Source organism: Chiloscyllium punctatum, chromosome 17 (assembly GCF_047496795.1).
Source record: "Chiloscyllium punctatum isolate Juve2018m chromosome 17, sChiPun1.3, whole genome shotgun sequence".
NCBI lineage: Eukaryota > Metazoa > Chordata > Chondrichthyes > Orectolobiformes > Hemiscylliidae > Chiloscyllium > Chiloscyllium punctatum.
Window position 1 is genome coordinate 57,440,286 of NC_092755.1, and position 19,887 is coordinate 57,460,172.

General features: G+C 44.6%; 1 protein-coding gene across 2 annotated transcripts in view; it reads right to left on the minus strand.

Moving 5' to 3' along the window:
• Positions 1-264: 264 nt before the first annotated feature.
• The window catches only part of LOC140487866 (RNA-binding protein Musashi homolog 1-like), a 142,581-nt gene continuing 122,958 nt past the window's right edge, over positions 265-19,887 (minus strand). For both annotated transcript variants that reach the window (XM_072587230.1, XM_072587229.1), the window contains 8 exons: positions 14,057-14,139; positions 13,020-13,137; positions 12,632-12,712; positions 12,351-12,470; positions 10,057-10,122; positions 9,495-9,649; positions 6,477-6,547; positions 265-3,169 (listed from right to left, as the gene is read on the minus strand). In XM_072587230.1, coding sequence (XP_072443331.1) covers positions 6,506-6,547; positions 9,495-9,649; positions 10,057-10,122; positions 12,351-12,470; positions 12,632-12,712; positions 13,020-13,137; positions 14,057-14,139 — 665 coding nt within the window. In that variant the 3' untranslated portion in view covers positions 265-3,169; positions 6,477-6,505. The remainder of the gene's footprint in view (positions 3,170-6,476; positions 6,548-9,494; positions 9,650-10,056; positions 10,123-12,350; positions 12,471-12,631; positions 12,713-13,019; positions 13,138-14,056; positions 14,140-19,887) is intronic.

Sequence of the window (19,887 nt, forward strand, 5' to 3'; positions counted from 1 at the left end):
AGTTGCCCCTTAGGCCTCTTTTATATCGTTCCCCTCTCACTCTAACCCTATGCCCTCTAGTTCTGGACTCCCCCACCCCAGGGAAAAGACCTTGTCTATTTACCCTATCCATGCCCCTCATGATTTTATAAACCTCTATAAAGTCACCCCTCAGCCTCTGATGCTCCAGGGAAAACAGCAGCAGCCTATTCAACCTCTCCCTATTTGATGTGGTTCATCCTAAGGAAAGGGAGATCAGAGATCAAATAAAACAAGGCACACATGGAAAGTTTCAAATAATTTATTAGGAATTTTAAATGAAATCTGAAAAAGGGTTACAGAGCCAGAGATGACATTTCTCAGATTGCAATAACTTACTGGCAAAAAAAATAGACAGAAATGTAAAAAGGATTAAAAAGCAAAAACCTCTGCCTGGCAGTACAATGCACTGGGGGAGCAAGACATTATTCACCAAACATCATTTCATTTAAAAAGAAAGACTTGCGCTCGCATAGCGCTTTTAATATCCACCGGACATCTCAAAGTGCTTCACAGCCAATGAAGTACTTTTAATGGGAGTATGGTCACTGTTGTCATGTACAAACTGTGGCAGTCAATTTGTGCACAGTAAGTTCCCACTAACAACAATGGGTTAATGCCAGATAATCTGTTTTTTTTGTGTGTGATGTTGATTGAGGGATAAACATTGGCCAGGGCACCTGGGATAACCCCGCCCCCCCCACTCCCCCCGCGGCTCTTCTGCAAATAGTGCCATGGATCGTACACATCCGCCCGAGGGGGTGGACGGGGCCTTGCTTTAACGTCTCATCCGAAAGACGGCACCCTCTGACAGAACAGCACTCCCTCGGTACTGCACTGGGGTGTCAGCCTTGAGTTGAGAGTTCAAGCCCTAGAGCGGAACCTGAACCCAGAACCTTGAGACCCATGAGGTGAGAGTGCTGCCAACTGAGGCCCGGCTGACAGAACAAAAAAACAACAAAATGACAAACAAAAAAAAAATTGCTCCCCAAGATGCATTTTTACAAAATAGCGTTTATTGCTTTCACAAACAAGTGTTTGTTTGTAATTCCAGTAGTTTTTTTTTAAAAATTAAGAGCAAAGCTAGCAACTCTCCACAGAACTGTCAGTCTAACCACTGACATAGGACAAGTAAATGCCCCTGGAATAAACTGACAGAGAATCGCAGCATTTAATGCCCTAAAAATCTTATCATTTTAAACAGTTTTCTGTTTTGCTATTTTCTTTTCACTGTAAGCGCTAAACTGGCCTTAATCTTCTTTTAAAAAAAAATCAATTCCTGATTTTTCTTTTCTTCCTCCCTCTAAAACACATTAATTAAAAAAGTATTTTACAATAATTCAATGCGACTCTTTCTGCCTGTGATTATGTCATATATTAAACGTGTCGTTAAACCCATGGGGAGGCAATGAGAAGCCTCCTCAGGTCAACTTGATTCCTCATCTTTCAAAACAAAAGGTTCTGATGTTCATGTACATGTTCTTTACTTACTCCTGCTTCTGGGGGGCTCCTTCTCCAGCAGGTTCTGAAGGGCTGTGTTCCATTCAATGAATGGACAGCGAGGGGTTCCTTGCAAACTTCTGCTGAAGTTATTTAATGCTGACCACCAGGAAGTGCTTGGGAACCAGCATTGGCCTCCTCTGCTCCTGAACCCCCCTCACACACTGACACACCAGCAGAAACAACTACGTGAAGGAGGCTGGGGACATGGGTGGAGGAACTGGGAGATTAATAGAAAACTTAAAATGTAGTGTAAAGCGCCGCCCCCCCCCCCCACCAAAAAAGGAATAACCAAAGGTCCTACCACCACTTCCCCTCCCAACAACCCCAACGTGCAAGTTTGCCCTTCACAGTAAACAGTGGTATGACTTGATTTGGCTCTACTGCCCTTGCTCAGGAAACTCCCTTCTTCTCGTATCTACAGCTGAGAAGGCATCGTTTCCCACATTACGTTACGCACGGTGACTTACTTAGCCTGTTGCTACTAAATGGAAGTACAGGCTGTTTTACAAGAGTTTAAAATGAACAAAAACAAAAACAAAAACAGACTAAGCACATACAAGTACTACAGATAAAAACTGGGAGAGTTGACAGCTTTGTGAAGTGACCAGCTGAGGTAAAACAGTGGTAGCTAGAGCAACAACCATTCTTATCTCAAACTAGGGTCAAAAATGGAGACCTGACCTGGCCTACACAACCTTTATCGATATGTAGTGTGTGGATTTTATTACTTTTTGTTTTGTTTAGCAGCTTTATGACCTCTTGAGGTACCATTCATTTCCTACCAATGTCCTTCATTTAAATGAGAAGTCAAAGAAAAAAAACAATTCTACAGTAAATTAAACCCCTTACGAAGTCAACTACAGAATCTCCTGGGAAGTCAAAGGTCATCTACAGTATTGCTAAGTCTCAGGCTGTGTAGTGGCCTTAGGCCTCACCTTTTCTCAAAAAATACTACCGTACTCAAAAAAGAACCTTTTGTGCAGAAGGCAAATACAAATCCAGCTTGTTCTATTTACATATTTTACAGAAACGTTTTATCCAATTTCAGAAAAAAATACTTTTATGATTCATAGTGTTTTTTTTACCAAAATATACATTTTTGTCCTGCAGATGTTGTTTTTTTTGTTCCATGATAACTGGAATTCAGTGTTAATAGATGACATTTACAAAGAATATCAAAATAAATTGTATTTAGACAAGATTCCATTTTCTTCAGGAGTGTTTTACATTATCCTCTTTAGCTCTTACTCATTAAAAACAATATCTGGCAAAAAAAAATGGTCAAATAAATGAAGAAAAATGTCCTTAGCAAAATATTCTAATACAATCACAGAACTCCCATTTTAAAATAACGCATCTAAACACTTTCAAATAAGCAACAAAAAAAGACACTGCTTAAAACTGGTCGATCATTAAGCTAAAAAAAATAAAATAAAATAAATTAAACAAAAAAAAAAATCAGGAAAAACAAAAGCGTAAACTTTAAATGTTAGTGAAGGAGTGAGATGTTTTCTTCAGTTGATGGGGTGGGGTGGTCGGAGTTGAGTTTATGGTAGTAAGTCAGTGTGTGCAGTAAAATTATTAAAAAGTCGCCTGAGCTCCACCAAAACCCATGTTTTCCCCCTCCTCTTGCTGACGGGCTGGGGCCCTGGAGGAAAAGAAGAAGACAGTTGCTATTACTGGAATTAAAACTTTGATGCAAACACAAGAAAATATGTCAATTTGCTTTCAGAGGAATAAACTACAGTTTTCCTGATATCTGTTTGCCCTGTGGGGATGCAAATATATTCACCTTCAATGAACAAGGTCCGAGAGACCCTCATGTGTTGCCGAGTGGCAACTCTAACCTCTCTGAAGCCAGAGTGCGTTGGTCCTTTCAGTGATATTGTTGAGCTCTGAAACATTTTGTAAAGAGTCAGGAAAAAGAATATCAATGTGACTCAGGGCTATAGGATACCTCATAATCGGGAGGTTGAATGGGGTGTTAGGCATGTTCCAGTGACCCCAGGTGCCAAAATATGCTCCCCCATCCAAAATCAACACATCTTTGTCAAAGGTGTGACACCCAGAACTGCTCATAGTAACTCCAGGTTTGAGCTAACGGAGGCTGTAGCACATCTTTTGTCCTTGACAATGGCAATGATTATATATGGGGATATATAAGGAGTACATAAGCGCCCGACTTCCAGGGGGCTGATTTGGAAAGATCCTGAATACAGATATTAGGATTGAGGTGCACAATGAACTCATTTGTTTGATGTAATACAGAGCCAGGCTTTTGGCAGCCAGCTCATTAGCGTGATTTCTACTTGCAATCTGCATTAACCATACCCTTGATCAGAAGGGCCCCAAACTGCTGCTGACTTGTGCCTCTGAAACCCAGCCACTGCTGCCAAAACCAGGCCTGCAGCAGTTAACTGGAAGGTGGATTCTGGCTCCTGGAGATGTTGACATTATTCCAAGTAGTTCAGTGAACAAACAGGTGGCTGACCATGAGAGAGAGATGGCTTCCTGGTTTTCTAACACTGCACTGGAGGTTTTGGCAGGAGTGACCTGGAATCTAGAGGGGTTAGAAGTGGGGAGACCGCTGACAGGACAACAGTAAGAAGTTTCAGAACCTCACACAAGTTATCAAGGTCTGTGAACACACCCTCCAACAACCTTTGAACTGCACCATTAGCTTCAACTGCTGCTTAATCACTACCCTCACCTGATGAACCTAGCAACTATCAAACAGGACTCATATCTAATATTATTATATTCATGTTATCCTCTCACACCTGGCTCTGTGCCAATCCCACACCCACATATCTCAGTGTGCATTCACTTGGCAGCTACACCAACCCAGCATAACGTACAACATGCACCATCACAATTCACACATTCTTACAAGAAAGTAACCTAAGAGAACAAGCTAGCCTGTAATATAAAAGCAGAAGTGTTTCTACAGGCATTTAAATAGAGAAAGAGTAAATGAAGCTAGTGCTGGTCCTCTAATGGTATATCTGAATATGGAAAATAAGGAAATAACAAGAGGTAGAGATAAACAGCTATTTACAGAGGAACCTCGATTATCCGAACGAGATGGGCAGGAACTATTTCATTCGGATAATTGGTTAATCAATTCAATGCCTTTCCTCTGGGCTCGGAGTTTTCTGTTAAGTGTGCTCCCCGTTCAGGAAACCAGGCAGCAGCACAACGTGCATGTGAGCCCCTGCCCCCACCCCCATCCAACACAGCTCCCCCCACCCCCAACCCCCCACCCCGCCTTTGGGGTGGTTAGTCTCCAAAAAACATACACACCTTTTTACTGCAACTTTTTGACAGGTTTCACCTTTGCCTTGTGCAGGTCAATGTTGGAGAGATTATCTGGAGAACAGGGGTTTAAGGTTCACCCCTGTGTAGAATTCCAGGGAAAGTGTGGGGGCAGAGAGACAGAGAGAGGGAGAGACAAATGGTGGGGAAGGGGGAGTCAGTCATTTGGAGACAGTGCCTGTTTAATCACTGTAAACAAAAGACACGATGACTGTTGGAAACACATCTTTGATGTAATGTTTCCATCGAGACCTTGAGATCTCCTTCAGGTTCCGATATTCAGATAATTGATATTCGGATAATCGAGGTTCCTCTGTATTTGCATCTCTCTCTACTTAAATGACTTGGAAAACTTCCCAAAGCCTTAAAAGAAGTGGTAGCAGAAATAGTTTTAAGCTTCAGAAGATCCTTAGGTTCTGAAAGGGTTCCAGCCGATTAGAAAAAAGCCAATATATAACACCTTTAATCAAGACAGGAGGGCAACAAAAAGCAGGAGACTATAAGCCAGTTAGTCAATATCTGTCTTAGGAAATTTGCTAGAATCAATTATCAAAATCATTATAGCAGGATACTTTGAAAATCTTAATGTGATCAGGGCAGAGTCACCATGGCTTCGTGAAATTTATTAGCATTCTTTGAGGAAGTACCATGAAAGGTGGTTAAAGGCGAACCTGTAAGTTGCTGCGTACTGGATTTCTACAAGGCATTTAACAAGGTGCCATATCAAAGGGCTCATAAACAAGGTAAGAGGGGGTAACATATTAACTCAGCTAAAGGAAGTGATTAGCAAACATGTCTTCATCCAGACGTAGTGAGCCTGTAGAATTCACTGCCATAGGAAACTGTTGAAGCCAACACATTGAAGACTTTCAAGGAAGTTGCAGATGTGGCTTTTACGAATAAACGGATCAAATGCCATGGGCAAAGAGGAGGAACAGGGCAATAAGTGAGATAATCAGGCACAATCATGTTGAATGGCACAGCAGCCTCGAAGGGGCTGAATGGCCACCTATGTTTCTATGAAGCAGAGAATAGGAATCTTCGTCAGATTGACAGGTTGTAACAACTGCAGTACCACCGTACCAGCAGTAGGGTCACTGGGACAAAATCCTGGATTTCCTTCCCAAGTCTTATAGATGTGCCTACATCCTAACAACTGCATTGGTTAAAGAAAGTAGCCCATCACTATGCCTTCGAGCACAGGTAAGGATGGGCCCAGCCAGCAACACCCACATCCCACAGATGAATAAAAACTTTAATGAACTAATTTTCTCAGCTACATTTCCAATCTGATTTGCTCAGTCTAGACATATATTTGAAATCAGTGATAATTATGGGTGAATCAAGAATTGAGGTGAACTTATCCATATCTCACTTGAACTAGCTCTCAGTATATAATTTGAGCAGAAGAGGACAACGCAGATTGAAGTCGTCTTTCTCTTCCACCTCCTGGATGCGGTGAGAGTTGTTCCCAATTCAATTCCCCAAGACCAACAAACCCTGGACAAACTGGGGTTCAAAGCCTAGTCCTCCAATCACATTTCAGGATATTATAAGGAGTTATGGCTACAGAACGATAATAACGCATATATACAAGATAACTAAGCAATTGCTCGGAGCAACAGCATTTAATAACTTACTTCCTTTTTCAGATTTTCGAGCCTCTGCTTTAGTGGTAACCATTTGTGAAAGCTGTCGCAATCAAAGGCCCCTGGAACACACACAGAGAGGGGGAGAGAGACTTAGACAGAGGTCAGTAAAACCTGGGCTGTCCAGAGGGTCAGCTAATAAATCGGGTCATTGAATCACCCTGTCTCATTGCCCACAGGCAGTTTTTTGAAATAAGTGTACTGCTGCCAGCTTCTAAACGTGGAGAGTTTGAGGGACCTCAGGGTAGAAGAGGTGCTGGTGCTGGATTGGGGTGGACAAAGTCAGAAGTTGCAGGACACCAGGTTATGGTTCAACAGGTTTGTTGCTTTTGGAACGCTGCACAGTGAAGTGACACTTCACCTGACGAAGGAGCAGCACAAATCCCAACACATCCCACCGTCAAATATCCTGCAATCAGCAGTTTTTAGATTGAGCTCAAACCCTGTTTCCAGACATGGGCTATGTGCACACTACAGAGCAGCCTGAAAGGGATGCTTTCAGATTAGATTCCCTACTGTGTGGAAACAGGCCCTTCGGCCCAACAAGTCCACACTGACCTTCTGAAGAGTAACCCACCCAGATCCATTCCCCTACCTTATATTTACCCTGAAGGTGGTGTCTGATATGCTTTCCTTTATTGGTCAGAGTATTGAGTACAGGAGTTGGGAGGTCATGTTGCGGCTGTACAGGACACTGTTGCCTATGACGTCAATCCCTGTAACAAAATGGCTGTCTATGAACCGCCTTTTGACATATTGAAACTGCTGCCAGAGGTTCAAGGAGGAAAGCCAATAGACGATAAATACAGCTCTGACCAGTGTGGGAAAAGTCCTGAGAGTTAAATAAATAATTGGTGGCACAGTGGTTAGCACTGCTGCCTCACAGCGCCAGGGACCTGGGTTCGATTCCCGCCTCAGGCAACTGTCTGTGTGGAGTTTGCACATTGTCAGTCAGGCCACTGTTGGAATATCGTGTGTAATCCTGGTCTCCTTCCTATCGGAAAGATGTTGTGAAACTTGAAAGGATTCAGAAAAGATTTACAAGGATGTTGCCAGAGTTGGAGGATTTGAGCTACAGGGAGAGGCTGAACAGGCTGGGGCTGTTTTCCCTGGAGCGTTGGAGGCTGAGGGGTGACCTTATAGAGGTTTACAAAATTATGAGGGGCATGGATAGGGTAAATAGACGACGTCTTTTCCCTGGGGTCAGGGAGTCCAGAACTAGAGGGCATAGGTTTAGGGTGAGAGGGGAAAGAGATAAAAGAGACCTAAGAGGCAAATCTTTCACGCAGAGGGTGGTACATTTATGGAATGAGCTGCCAGAGGAAGTGGTGGAGGCTGGTACAATTGCAACCTTTAAGTGGCAGTTGGATGGGAATATGAATAGGAAGGGTTTGGAGGGATATGGGCCGGGTGCTGGCAGGTGGGACTAGATTGGGTTGGGATATCTGGTTGGCATGGAGGAGTTGGACCGAAGGGTCTGTTTCCGTGCTGTACATCTCTATGACTCTAATGCAACTAACATTATGGGCAATTCAGCATGACCAATTCACCTAACTTTTGGACTGCAGGAGGAGACCAGAGCACTCGGAGGAAACCCATACAGACACGGGGACAATGTGCAAACTCCACACAGACAGATGCCTGAGGCTGGAATCGAACCCAGATCCCTGGCGCTGTGAGGCAGCAGTGCTAACCACTGAGCCACTGTGCCACCAATTATTTATTTAACTCTCAGGACTTTTCCCACACTGGTCAGAGCTATATTTATTGTCTATTGGCTTTCCTCCTTGAACCTCTGGCAGCAGTTTTAATATGTCAAAAGGCAGTTCATAGTCAGCCATTTTGTTACAGGGATTGACATCATAGGCAACACAAACCAGGGAGGGATGCTGACTTTCCTTCTTAGATTAGATTACTTACAGTGTGGAAACAGGCCCTTCGGCCCAACAAGTCCACACTGCCCCGCCGAAGCGTAACCCACCCATACCCCTACATCTACATCTACCCCTTACCTAACACTACGGGCAATTTAGCATGGCCAATTCACCTGACCTGCACATCTTTGGAGTGTGGGAGGAAACCGGAGCACCCGGAGGAAACCCACGCAGACACGGGGAGAACGTGCAAACTCCACACAGTCAGTCGCCTGAGGCGGGAATTGAACCCGGGTCTCTGGCGCTGTGAGGCAGCAGTGCTAACCACTGTGCCACCGTGCCGCCCTTCTCTAAAGGGTATAGTTTAAAGAAGCTTGTTTTGCTAGTGCAGGTTTGAGACAGGGTTTGAAAGAACTGCCAATTCACTTATCCAGCACTGCCATCGCGCAGCAATGCTCCAGGAACAGGGATCCATGAAACCAGCCCAGCAGACAACAGAACGGTTTCCCCTGGATGGTGCAGTGTCACCTCCGCTCACCTCGCAGTATCCCAGGTGCAACGAAGCTTCCCCATCTTCACCCAATCTCCTCATTTAAATTAGGGCCAGGTCTGCTTACAGGGATGGGGAGCCATTGTAGGGATCCTGCCTGCAATGGGGCACCAGATGTCACTTTACAGCAAACCCACTCCCCCTCCCCATTGCACCTGTCCACAAGAATTCCCAATCCGATTCCCGTTCTGGGAGTTTCTATTCCCATCCTGGAGCATTCTGCTCCCATCTGAAGGCACTGACACTCCCATCCCAAGAGGTAATCACCTTCCCAGGGGTGTTCTCATATGTTTCTGTAAGATTACGAACACAAAGCCCAACCAATCCAACCTCCCACAGCCAAAATAGTTACTGTGGGATGAAGCCGGAAGCAATGAACGGGGCGATCAAAGAATTATCCAACTGAAAGAGGCTTCTGAGATAATTAAATGCATGACAAGCATCGACCAGCACCATTTCCTGGCAATATATTTGAAATGGGAGAATGATATCTTAGTCGTATCTTCCAGGCAGCTTTCTGACTCACAGCTGACCTCTGGTGGTAAATGTAAAGATTTACCTCAGTGACATATCGGTGACACTTACCCCTAGACTGTGGCCGAATCCAGTGCTCGGGGCTGGGCTGGCTGCACTGATGTAACTGCTGACCCCAGAGTCCTGGTTAGCTGCCCCATACAGGTCTGCCATGGGGCCTGGGCTGGTGGTGCCCAGGAACCCTCCAGTGCGGGTTGGGGTTGAACCTACCAAAAAAACAAACAGTACGTCACAGCTCGTTAACACAGTTCATTGACACTGACCAACCCAGAGACCAGGGACGCCCATGCCCTCTAACTCTACCCATTTATTGAGTGACTGTGGTATAACAGTGATTCAGGGCTGAGGGGAGACTGGCAATAATGCCACAGTCAGGGCACCCTAGGCGACCCCAGAGTCGGGGAGGGGGAACCTCAAAGTAGAGGCAGGGGTCCCAAGGTGACCCTGGGGCGACCCCAGAACGAGTCTGAGCCAAGGGAAACTCTGGTGTGGGGCTGGTTCCATAGTCAGTACCATGAGATCTGATTCTGTGGCCTGTTTGAGGGGCTTGATGTGCCAACCTTTTGGATAGAGTTTGATTCTAAAGTGGACTCAAACTCCCCACCAGCCTTACCTGTCCCTCGAACCACCGCTGCTGCTGCAGCTGCTGCCATTGGTCCATATGCAGTCAGGGGGATTGCTGAGAAATAGAGAGAGAGAGAGAGAGAGAGAGAGAGAGAGAGAGCGTCACAGAGATCAACATAAAACCAGAGATCCACCAGTCAACAATGACCAGGAGCTAGGTAGCATAGACACTGCCCTCCATCAGCCCATTTCAGCAGAGCTGAGGTCCTCCAGCTGCTCTATGCTACCTGACCCTGGCACCAAGCAAGGTTCACACAAACAGAGCCAGACAAGACAAACTCCCCTATAATCATCTACTTACCATTTCCCTGCTCCAGTTCCAGTTTGTGCCTCAGCGTCCACAACTGCCTGCATACAGACATTATTCTGAACGTACAGTCAATTGATACTTGGTAAGAGAATGATAGAAACCCTACAGTATGGAAACAGGCCAGTTTGCCCCAACAAGACCACACCGACCCTCCAAAGAGTAACCCATCCAGAACCATGCCCCTACCCCATTAGTCTACATCTCCCCTGACTAATGCACCTAACTTACACATCCCTGAACACTACAGATAATTTAGAATGGCCAATTCACCTAACCTGCACATCTTTGGACTGTGGGAGGAAGCACCAACCCAGAGGGGACCCACACAGACACGGGGAGAACGTGCAAACTCAATGCAGACAGTCACCCAAGGCTGGAATTGAACCCAGACCCCTGTCGCCTCTTTCTGGAAGTCACTTGGGCACTTAACAGAACTATCCATATGTGAGAACCCACACGTCTTTTGCCCAGTCCACGAAGACCTAGCTGGTCTTAATCAGAATAGGGAAGTGAGATTACATCCAAAACAACTGGCTTCGATGTGTCTGGGTCAAAGATAGAATCAGAGCTGCAGTCGCAGCACCCTGCCCCGCCACCTCCTCAAACCCACAGTGACCCCAGTGGTGCTGGTCAATCAACGTGAGCTGAACACAAGGCAAGACTCCCTATGGTGATCCTCAGGTATATAAGTTATATGCCAACACTTCCTGGCAAGAGATCAGATGATCAGTGCCCATTGTGAAACTGTACTCTAATTAGCCAGCACCTTCAGAAGAGGGAAAAGGAGAGGCAATATTAGAATTGTCAAGCCTTCAATCAGTGCAACTGCATGCAAATCCCAGGCTAGCATGTGCCTCCCCATTCAGCCTCAATGTTGAGTTCTCGCTCGTTGAGGACACCAGTTTGAGGTTGTTACAGAAGGTGATTTACATTGTGATACGCTACAGTCTAGCTCATCGAGTATCTGTCTCAGGGGTATCAGTTCTCAGTAACTCTGCTAGGACCGAGAACCCTTGAGCTGGGTGTACAGTACAATCCCTGCAACTTCAAAACAAAGTCAGGCAACTGGGTAAAAAAACTCATTCGAAAACAGGGGATTTGAAACTGCAGCAGCTGTGATTTGTGAACAACACTGCCACCCAGTGAACACACATTCACATTACTGCCTGCTCACCAAAATCAGTCACGTTTTCAACTCGCAGCAATTTTAATAAAACAAAGTTTCAGCCACTTTTTCCAGTGATTCTCCCCAACACTCTCGTGCTGATTGGCTAAGCATCAATTACAATCCAGCATTTCTGCTTTAGCGCTGCCTCAGGGTCAAGGGCTTCCTCAGGGTGATTCTGCAGGGGCTGAAGAGTCCGATCCTAGAGCCACAGACTCTGCCACAGGACGGGGAGGCGGTGTATGAGAAGGCAGGGTGGGACAAGTGGTTGGCACCATCATGGAAGCTCTTTGTCCAGTTTGTGCATTCCAGGTAAACAATTCCCATGCATCAGAGTTCAGCCATGTTTTTAAGCGGTCTTTCCTTTGTCCATCTTGGGATGTATTCTGAGCATGAATGACCCAATGCCACTCTCTCCCTAAATAAAAAGATACTGCTTCTCTTTGGAGAGAGGAGGAGTGAGACTGTGGCATGGGCAGGGTGGGTATTCACTTTGAGACCAGGGGTCATTGACAATAGGGAGGTGCCAGGTTCTTGTAGCTGGTTCTAACATTGTTGGTGCCAACTATACCACACCCAGGTCATGACCCTGCCAGTTCTACTCCTGATGAAGGGCTGATGCCCGAAACGTTGATTCTCCTGCTCCTCGGGTGCTGCCTGACTGGCTGCAATTTTCCAGCAACACACTCTCAAGCTCTGTGTATGCTCTTTTTCACTATTTAAATTGCACGGGTGACCCGTCAGTGAGTGAATGGAGGTTGGAGAGGGAGTGATAAAGACAAACGCATCCTGTCCTCCACAAACTCACCTCCCGTCGGCCAATCCTGGAGCAGCATCGATGGGGGCCACTGTGAGGTTTGTACCCCAGACTGCCCTGCCCGGCCTGCTGAAGATGGAAGGGTAGTGGCTGGAGGCAACAATAAGGGACCTAGAGAGTGAGCAATATATACAGATGAGAGAAAGGTTAAACCTCATGATTGACAAAAGCTAACGCTCTGAAAACAGGGGAAACTTTGCTAATTAATCTCAGAGAAAGGGTGTTATAAGCTCAGCATTATCAAATCTCTCAGCACCGACAGTCCAACATACCGGGAAACTGGTAGGTGTAACCGGGAGCGAGCCCTGTGTAACCACGACTTGCATACGAAGCAGCCTGGAAGCCTGGGTACCCTGTGAGAGACAAACGACAAATTCACAAGACCACCGTTGAAATGTGCACTCACAAACAAGCTGCAGGATCAGTCTGAATGACTGACCTGCCATAGATAGTGTGGTCAAGAATGAACAGTATCAGCATGGGGACAGAGATGAACAGCATTTCACTGTCAGCCAATCCTTGCATGTGCTCTGCCACAGAGTGGTCCTGGCCACATTGGGTGGGGGTGAGTGTAAGGGACAGAGGGACTTGTAAAGAGATTCCAGTGTCCGGTTATATGCAGTGAATTCTCAAAATCACCATGTGATCAACCACTCTTACCGAGCATGCCAATCCCCAACATAAAGGCATCCATCCCATAGGGCATCACTCGAGAACGACCCCTGGCGGTCCCTGTTGGTGACATCACCTCCTTGGGCTGGGCCTTCTTACACTCCACCTACAGCATACCAAACAGTGTTGTTAGCACTATCTTTACAGTGACTGGACACCACTGTTCTCTCACACATACAGCTGCACAGGGAATATACAGTCTAGGAACAAGAAGAAATAAGTTCTCAAGAGAGTAACGGCCAAACAGTAACTCTTCGCATTGACACTGACCACCTGAACGGGAGAGTAAAGAGATGAAGCTGGTAAACTAGAGCCAGACTCCACTCCCAGGGTGAAGACTCTGATAACTATGAGCCAGAATTCTCAGACCTGATCATTGTCCACCAAATGATGCTGAAGAAAGGACATCTTAACATGAGGAAAGGGCGATTTAATGCCTCTCCCTCAAACAAAGGTTTACTACTCAAATCAAGAGACTAACACCATCATGATCTCTTGTGCCATGTCCCAGAACAGTCTCCAGGTATGAATGGACAGTGAGCCAAAGGTAAGTAAAGCAAATTCTCTTAATCCCACGGGAAATTATCCAAGATGTACTGTCACTCCCAAGGGACAATTTGTGTTTTACAATTTTTCTCAAGATTTAAATTATCAAAACTTCAGAGTGTTGACCTAGAAATGGACTCCTAAAACAGAGCCAACTAGCGTTCAGACCCAGAAAACGTCCTATTGTGGTGAAGCCAAGGAATATGTTGGCAGTTGGCATGCAATGACTCTCCAGTATAGAAATATTTGTCAAAAATGCACTCCGGCTTGCTTCAAAAACCAGACAAACTCCTCCAGCCCACTCACATCGCCACAGGCGACGTTCACCCAACTCTTCACCAAATGTGGCCCGTTCGCCCAGGAGGATGGGCAGCACATGGATCCTCCCCTCCTCCGATTGTCTCACACAATCCCTGTGCAATCCTGCGAGTGCAGCATGGAGCAAGTGACCCCAGTACACCTCCCGCACTCCCACTCACCATTTTGTTGTTGATTTCATGGAAGTGAATCTCACACACTTTCTCCACGATATCTTCACTCTCAAATGTTACAAACCCAAAGCCTGCAACAGAATCAAAGGGTTTGGAGGTTTTAACAATAGTGAACTCTCTCCTCCGACCAGCTGGTCAGGCACCATTACTCAAACATTTGTCATTTGCCAGAAGAACAGAAATTGAAGTGTTACTGATCACAAAAAACTAACTAATTAAAATGGCATCAATATTTATATATCGTACCCTCTGGTGCCCTATCCAGTCAATTATGTACAGCTTTCAATGTGATCGTACTGGATCTAGTTGTTGCGGATAGTTTTAAAAACTCACCAAGATTCCCTTGATAGTATCTTCCACACTCGCACCTTCTACTATCTAGGACAAGGGCAGCAGATACCTGGGAGCATCTCCAACCTAAGTTCTAAGCCACACATATCCTGATCTGGAACTATATCACAATATCCTGGATCCCCTCCACTCCCATTTTAACAGCACTGCAGGTGTTCCTATACCTCAAGGACTTCTGCAAATCAAGACGACAGCTCATCACCAGCTTCTCAAAGGCCATTCGGACAGACCAATATATGCTGGGACAGGAAGGCGCCCAGCACTTAGAGTTAACTGAACCAAGGAAATCCAAGTCTGATCCTGTAAATATACAAGACCAGGGAGTGGAGGTGTTTTTTTTAAAAAAAGATTAAACGATTCAATCAGAAGGTATTTTCTCTGCAGGGGAGACCAGACCAAGTGGTCATGACCTTAAAAATCAAGTTAATCTTCCAGGGGGGTGATGTCATAAAGCATATATCCAACAAAGGCAGTGAAAATCTGGAATTCTCTTCCTTTTAAAAACTGATGATGATTGGTCAGTTGAAAATTTTTAACACTGATTGATGATTTTTTTTAAAATATGCAATCATATTAAGCAATAGGCACCAAGACAAATCAGTCATTATCTAATTGGAAAGGTTGTACAGGCTTGAAGGGCTGATTGGCTTTCTCCTGCCCCCAAGTTTCTATAGCAGATTGGGGTCTCCAACTGGTCCTACAGACTTCATGCAAGGAAGAGAAATTTATTAGGGCCATGGATACAGATAGTCACTATTTAACCCCAACAGGGAACTCAGGAGAACCTCTCTTTAACCAGTGACTCATTAGTGAGGAACTTGTTGCCACATGGTGTAGTCATGGTAAATAGTATCCATACGTTTAAAGGAAAGCTGGATACATTGGAGAGAGAAAGGGATAGAATGATTACAAAACCGAGAAGGTTTAAGTAATGTAAACACCTACACTGAGTGGATAGGACAAGGGGATTTTGCATTCTCTATTCTGTCTAATATTAAGGGAGCATTGCCAGAGATATAACCCTTCTCTCTACTGGCCCTTCCCCAACTCTTCCAAAACCCACATTCTCAGGTGAACCAACCACCATTCCAGGCACCCCAAATAGAGGGCTGGAAAACTGCCCACACAGACCTGGAAACCAGGGTCAGTGTATTTTGTGTGGATAGCCCACATCCTGGAGGGGGTCAGCAGTGAAGTGCATACCTAGCTAGGGCAGCAGTAACAGTGTGATGCGCTTTGCAGAATAAAACAGACCTTCACACGTCCTATTTCTTACTTTCTTGCAAAGCATGGACTGAGCAGCAGGGGGCTCTCAGGGACCGGACCAGCTGATAAGATTCCCTAATCCTCACTTCAGGAGTTGATCTGAACTCCTAAAAATTAAAAAGATTTCTCACTCACCTCAGCTGATGTTACTGAAAATATAAAATATTGGAGGGGAGGAGTGCTTGTGTCAGGTACACTCGTAAAGCTAAATTTCTCCACACTGGTTCCACCCTCCCCACAACTCTAACTCAACAGGAAACCATTCCCTCTTGGCTCACATGGAAGAGTTATAAACAGGTAATCGGTTCTGCTATAACACACGTTTCTTCAATGCGAATTGGCTACAACGTGATTGAAGAATTTAGACCATTACTTGTAGAACACAAACTTTCCTTATCTGTATTGGCTATAACACGATTCTGGTCCTACTGTTTTAAATGGTACGGCTATTACGCAATTTTCTTATAACATGGGAATGGAACTATTGTGTTGTGAGAACAGTGTATTTATAGCCAGGATGGCCAATGCTGACCAACATCTAAGGCCTTTAGACACCCACTTTTCAGTTTACACTGGATAAAGAAGGGTTTGGGTTCAATTGTAATGCCAAACAACACTGAAGGTCCCCTATTTGCTCAAACATTGAAGGGGTGGATATGGAAAACAGGCTTCCTCTCATGGGAGAACCTAGCGCTAGTTCAAATGTAAGAGATTGCCCATTTCAGACAGAAGAGGGAAAAAAACATTCTCTCAGTATCTTTGGAATGTCCTGCCTCAAAAGGCAAAGTTAGACTGATTGTCGATTACTGAAGGGATGAAAGATTATCGGCAATATGCAGGAACGTAGAGTTGAGGTAAAATCAGATCAACCATGATTTTAATCGAAGGGCTGAGTGGTCTACTCTTGTTCGTTGTTCATAAATCACTGAAGTGGACAGCTGTAAACCTAGCAAGATACAAACAAACAAATGCTTCAGCAGGTTCAGGTGTTGAGGCAGGAGAAGGTGACAGGATCACACTAAGATCTGCTGATGAATACCAATCTCTAATACTCCCAAGCTTTTAATTATATTCTGTGTGCTTTCCGAGCACAGCTTGATCGACTCAAAGGGAGAGAGAATCAGCAGTAATGGAATGTGCGCGCGCACACATGTACACCTATATCACATACCCAGGCAAACTTTAAACCCTGTGGAACCCTGGCACAGTGGTCATCTTACTGGGCTACTTACAATCTTGGACCAATGATCTAGAAACAGGAATTCAAATGGTACCTGGCAGAATTCCAATACAATTAATTAACAAACCTGGAATAAAGGCTAATCTTGTTAATTATGATTATTAAATGATTGGATTTTGAAAACCGGTGAATGTTCTGACATCTTTCCCTGATCTGACCTACATCCAACTATACACACAAAGCAGTGTGGTCTACCCTGAACTGGCCTGGCCATTACGTCAAATCATTAGGGAAAGTAGCAGTGGGTGTATCTACACCACATGGACTGGAGTGGTTTGGGAAGGTCATCACTGTCTTTTCAAGCACTATTAGGGATGGGTAATAAATACTGCCTCAGTTGGCAACTCTCATAACCCATGAATGATTATAAAAATAACTCCGACATACTAAGATAGCAAACCCTCAGCACTGAATTCCCCAACAGCATGTGAGGGATAGCAAGAGATTCCTAACAGCTGCTCCAGGCGGACTGGATCCAGTTTGATGCTGTGTGTAAAGTGGTGATAGTGAAGTGTTGAGACACAGTCGACAGCGTCTACAGTTGAGCTGTAATTGGAATCGTGCTCTCACACCTGCTCAATCTCTGCCATCAATAATTCATCTACAACTCTGTTCACATGAATAATGCAAAGTGCTGCAGGTTGGACCCCATTGTCCGAACCATTCCCCAAGTGTTAAACTACGACCATCAGTGTTCTATTTGCCACTTTTTTCCTGCATCAAATGTGCGCCGTCTCACAGGATTCACTAGGCTTGAAGTCTATTGACTCCCAAGGTCACACGGTCTGATCAATCTGCTGAGGCTATGCTCCTGTCATTTCATTTGCTTTTCCATGTAATTCCTGTAACACGACAATTTGGTCTGTTCACCATGACTGCAGCACAAAACCTGCGGAGTTTTCACTAACTACACCAAGTGGACGACAGCAGTTCACCATCACCTTCTCCAGATCAACTGGGGATGAGCAACAGTGCTGGCCCAGCCAGTGATACCCACTTTCCATCAACAAATTAAAATAACTCTGCTTTGGTACAGGAATTTTAATGTTCAATTCCTGATGTGGAATCTCAGGAATAAAAAAAAAGCTTGAAAGCGGATAGTCACTGCACATTCACCACAATGATGCTGAGTTACATTGAGAAATCAGGTCACACAGACTAGATTTGCATTCCTCCAAGTTCAGAAGATCAATCTAATTGAAGTGTTTAAAAGACTTTTTTGTTAAATTTCATTCATTCTCAGGGTGTGGTAAGGCTAAGCAGTTATTGCTCACTCCCAATTGCCCTCGAAAGGATGGCACAGAGCCATCTCCTTAAACCACTGTGGTCCTTTGTTGCCCTGAGGTACAATAAACAGGCTGGCTTGCAAGGTCATTTCAAGTGAAGATTACGAGGCAACCACATTGCTGTGGGTTTGGCCAGACATGGTAAAGATGCAAGCAAAGTTGATGGGTTTTCTACAGTAATTCCAAAGTTACATGGCCACCAGGATGCAAATTTTAACTCTCTAGCTGGCAGGGTGGGATTGAAGCTCATATCTCAATGATCAGACCAGGCCCCTCGGCCCCTCAGTAACAGAATCATTACGCTGCCACGTTATGTATCAGCTGTTGACAGAATTTAACAATTTCCTCGAATAAGGAAATCCAGAACAAAGAGACATTAGAAATTTGCCTTTTGGGGTGATATCACAAAGCACTTCATAAAGACTTCTGGAAATCTGAATACCTCTCTTTCCCCAAAGGGCTGCAGATGCTGATGGACACATGGAGATTTTTGCAATGGAGATCAATGGAACTTATATTACACAAGGAGGATCAAGGAATATGGAGCAACTCCAACAGCAGCAAAATGGAATAGCAGCAGGCTCTTGGGGCTGAACGGTCTACTCCTGTTTCTGGCGGTGTCAATGAGAATAATGGTACCGTGTAACTCTTCTCAATGGCTGGTCAGTTGGCCCATCCACACAATGCACATGTCAGCAGCAGAGATCAGTATCTCTAAGACTCACCTCTACCAACACTAATCTGATAATTGCTTGTTTAAATGGGTCACTTCAAGATCTCATTATCCACTAATAAACTCTGTAAACCTTTAAACCATCCTAAAACTGTCCCTCTACAATCAGAGGTGAACAATTTTGAACCACACTAGCACAGCGCAAACTGCAGGTACATAGTCTCTTGAAGATCAGTCTACAAACACCAAAATAAATGCGCCAGTTCTACTAAAAACCCTGGAGCTTGTTTTTGTTCTTGGTTCTCAGGAGAATGTTTTATTTTTAAATTCAGTCAGAGATTGAGTGTGGCATCGGCAAGGACAGTTTTATTGCTTTTCCTTGTTACCCTTTGTTGTGGTGGGTCTTCATTAACCACTGACCAGCGATCTTGATATCTAGCCTTCTAGGCTGCTTGAACACGGTTTCTGCCTGTATAACGACCTGGTGCATCATTGGGTTTTAAAGCCAAACTGACCATTTTAAGGTCACTTTTACTAATACTAATTCTTCAGTATTCCCAAAAAAGCCATAAGAACTGTGAATTCTAGAAATTAGAAACAAAAGCAGAAATTGCTGGAAAAACACAGCAATTCTGTGAATTTCTAACTCTGCTTTGACTCCACAGATGTTGTCAGAGTTGTTCAGTTTTTCCAGTAAGTTCTGCTTTTGTCTTTTTTTTTCACCCGTTTTGTTTTTAAACAAATAACTGAATTTAAATTCTCTGCACACATGTACTGTCCATGGGGGTGTGAATTGACCAGAATGACCCATTGGTCCAGCTACTACAACCATTCCTCATCCCTCTCCTCAGCCCCCCATCTGTAACATTGCAAAGTCTGTGTGCAGACATCAGGTGAACAGAAAACAATTTGTACGAAGAATTTAAGATAGCTGGCACATCACTCAGAAAATGGGAAGATGAGAATTTATTTTATTCACCAAGGAGCATTGGTCTAGAATTCA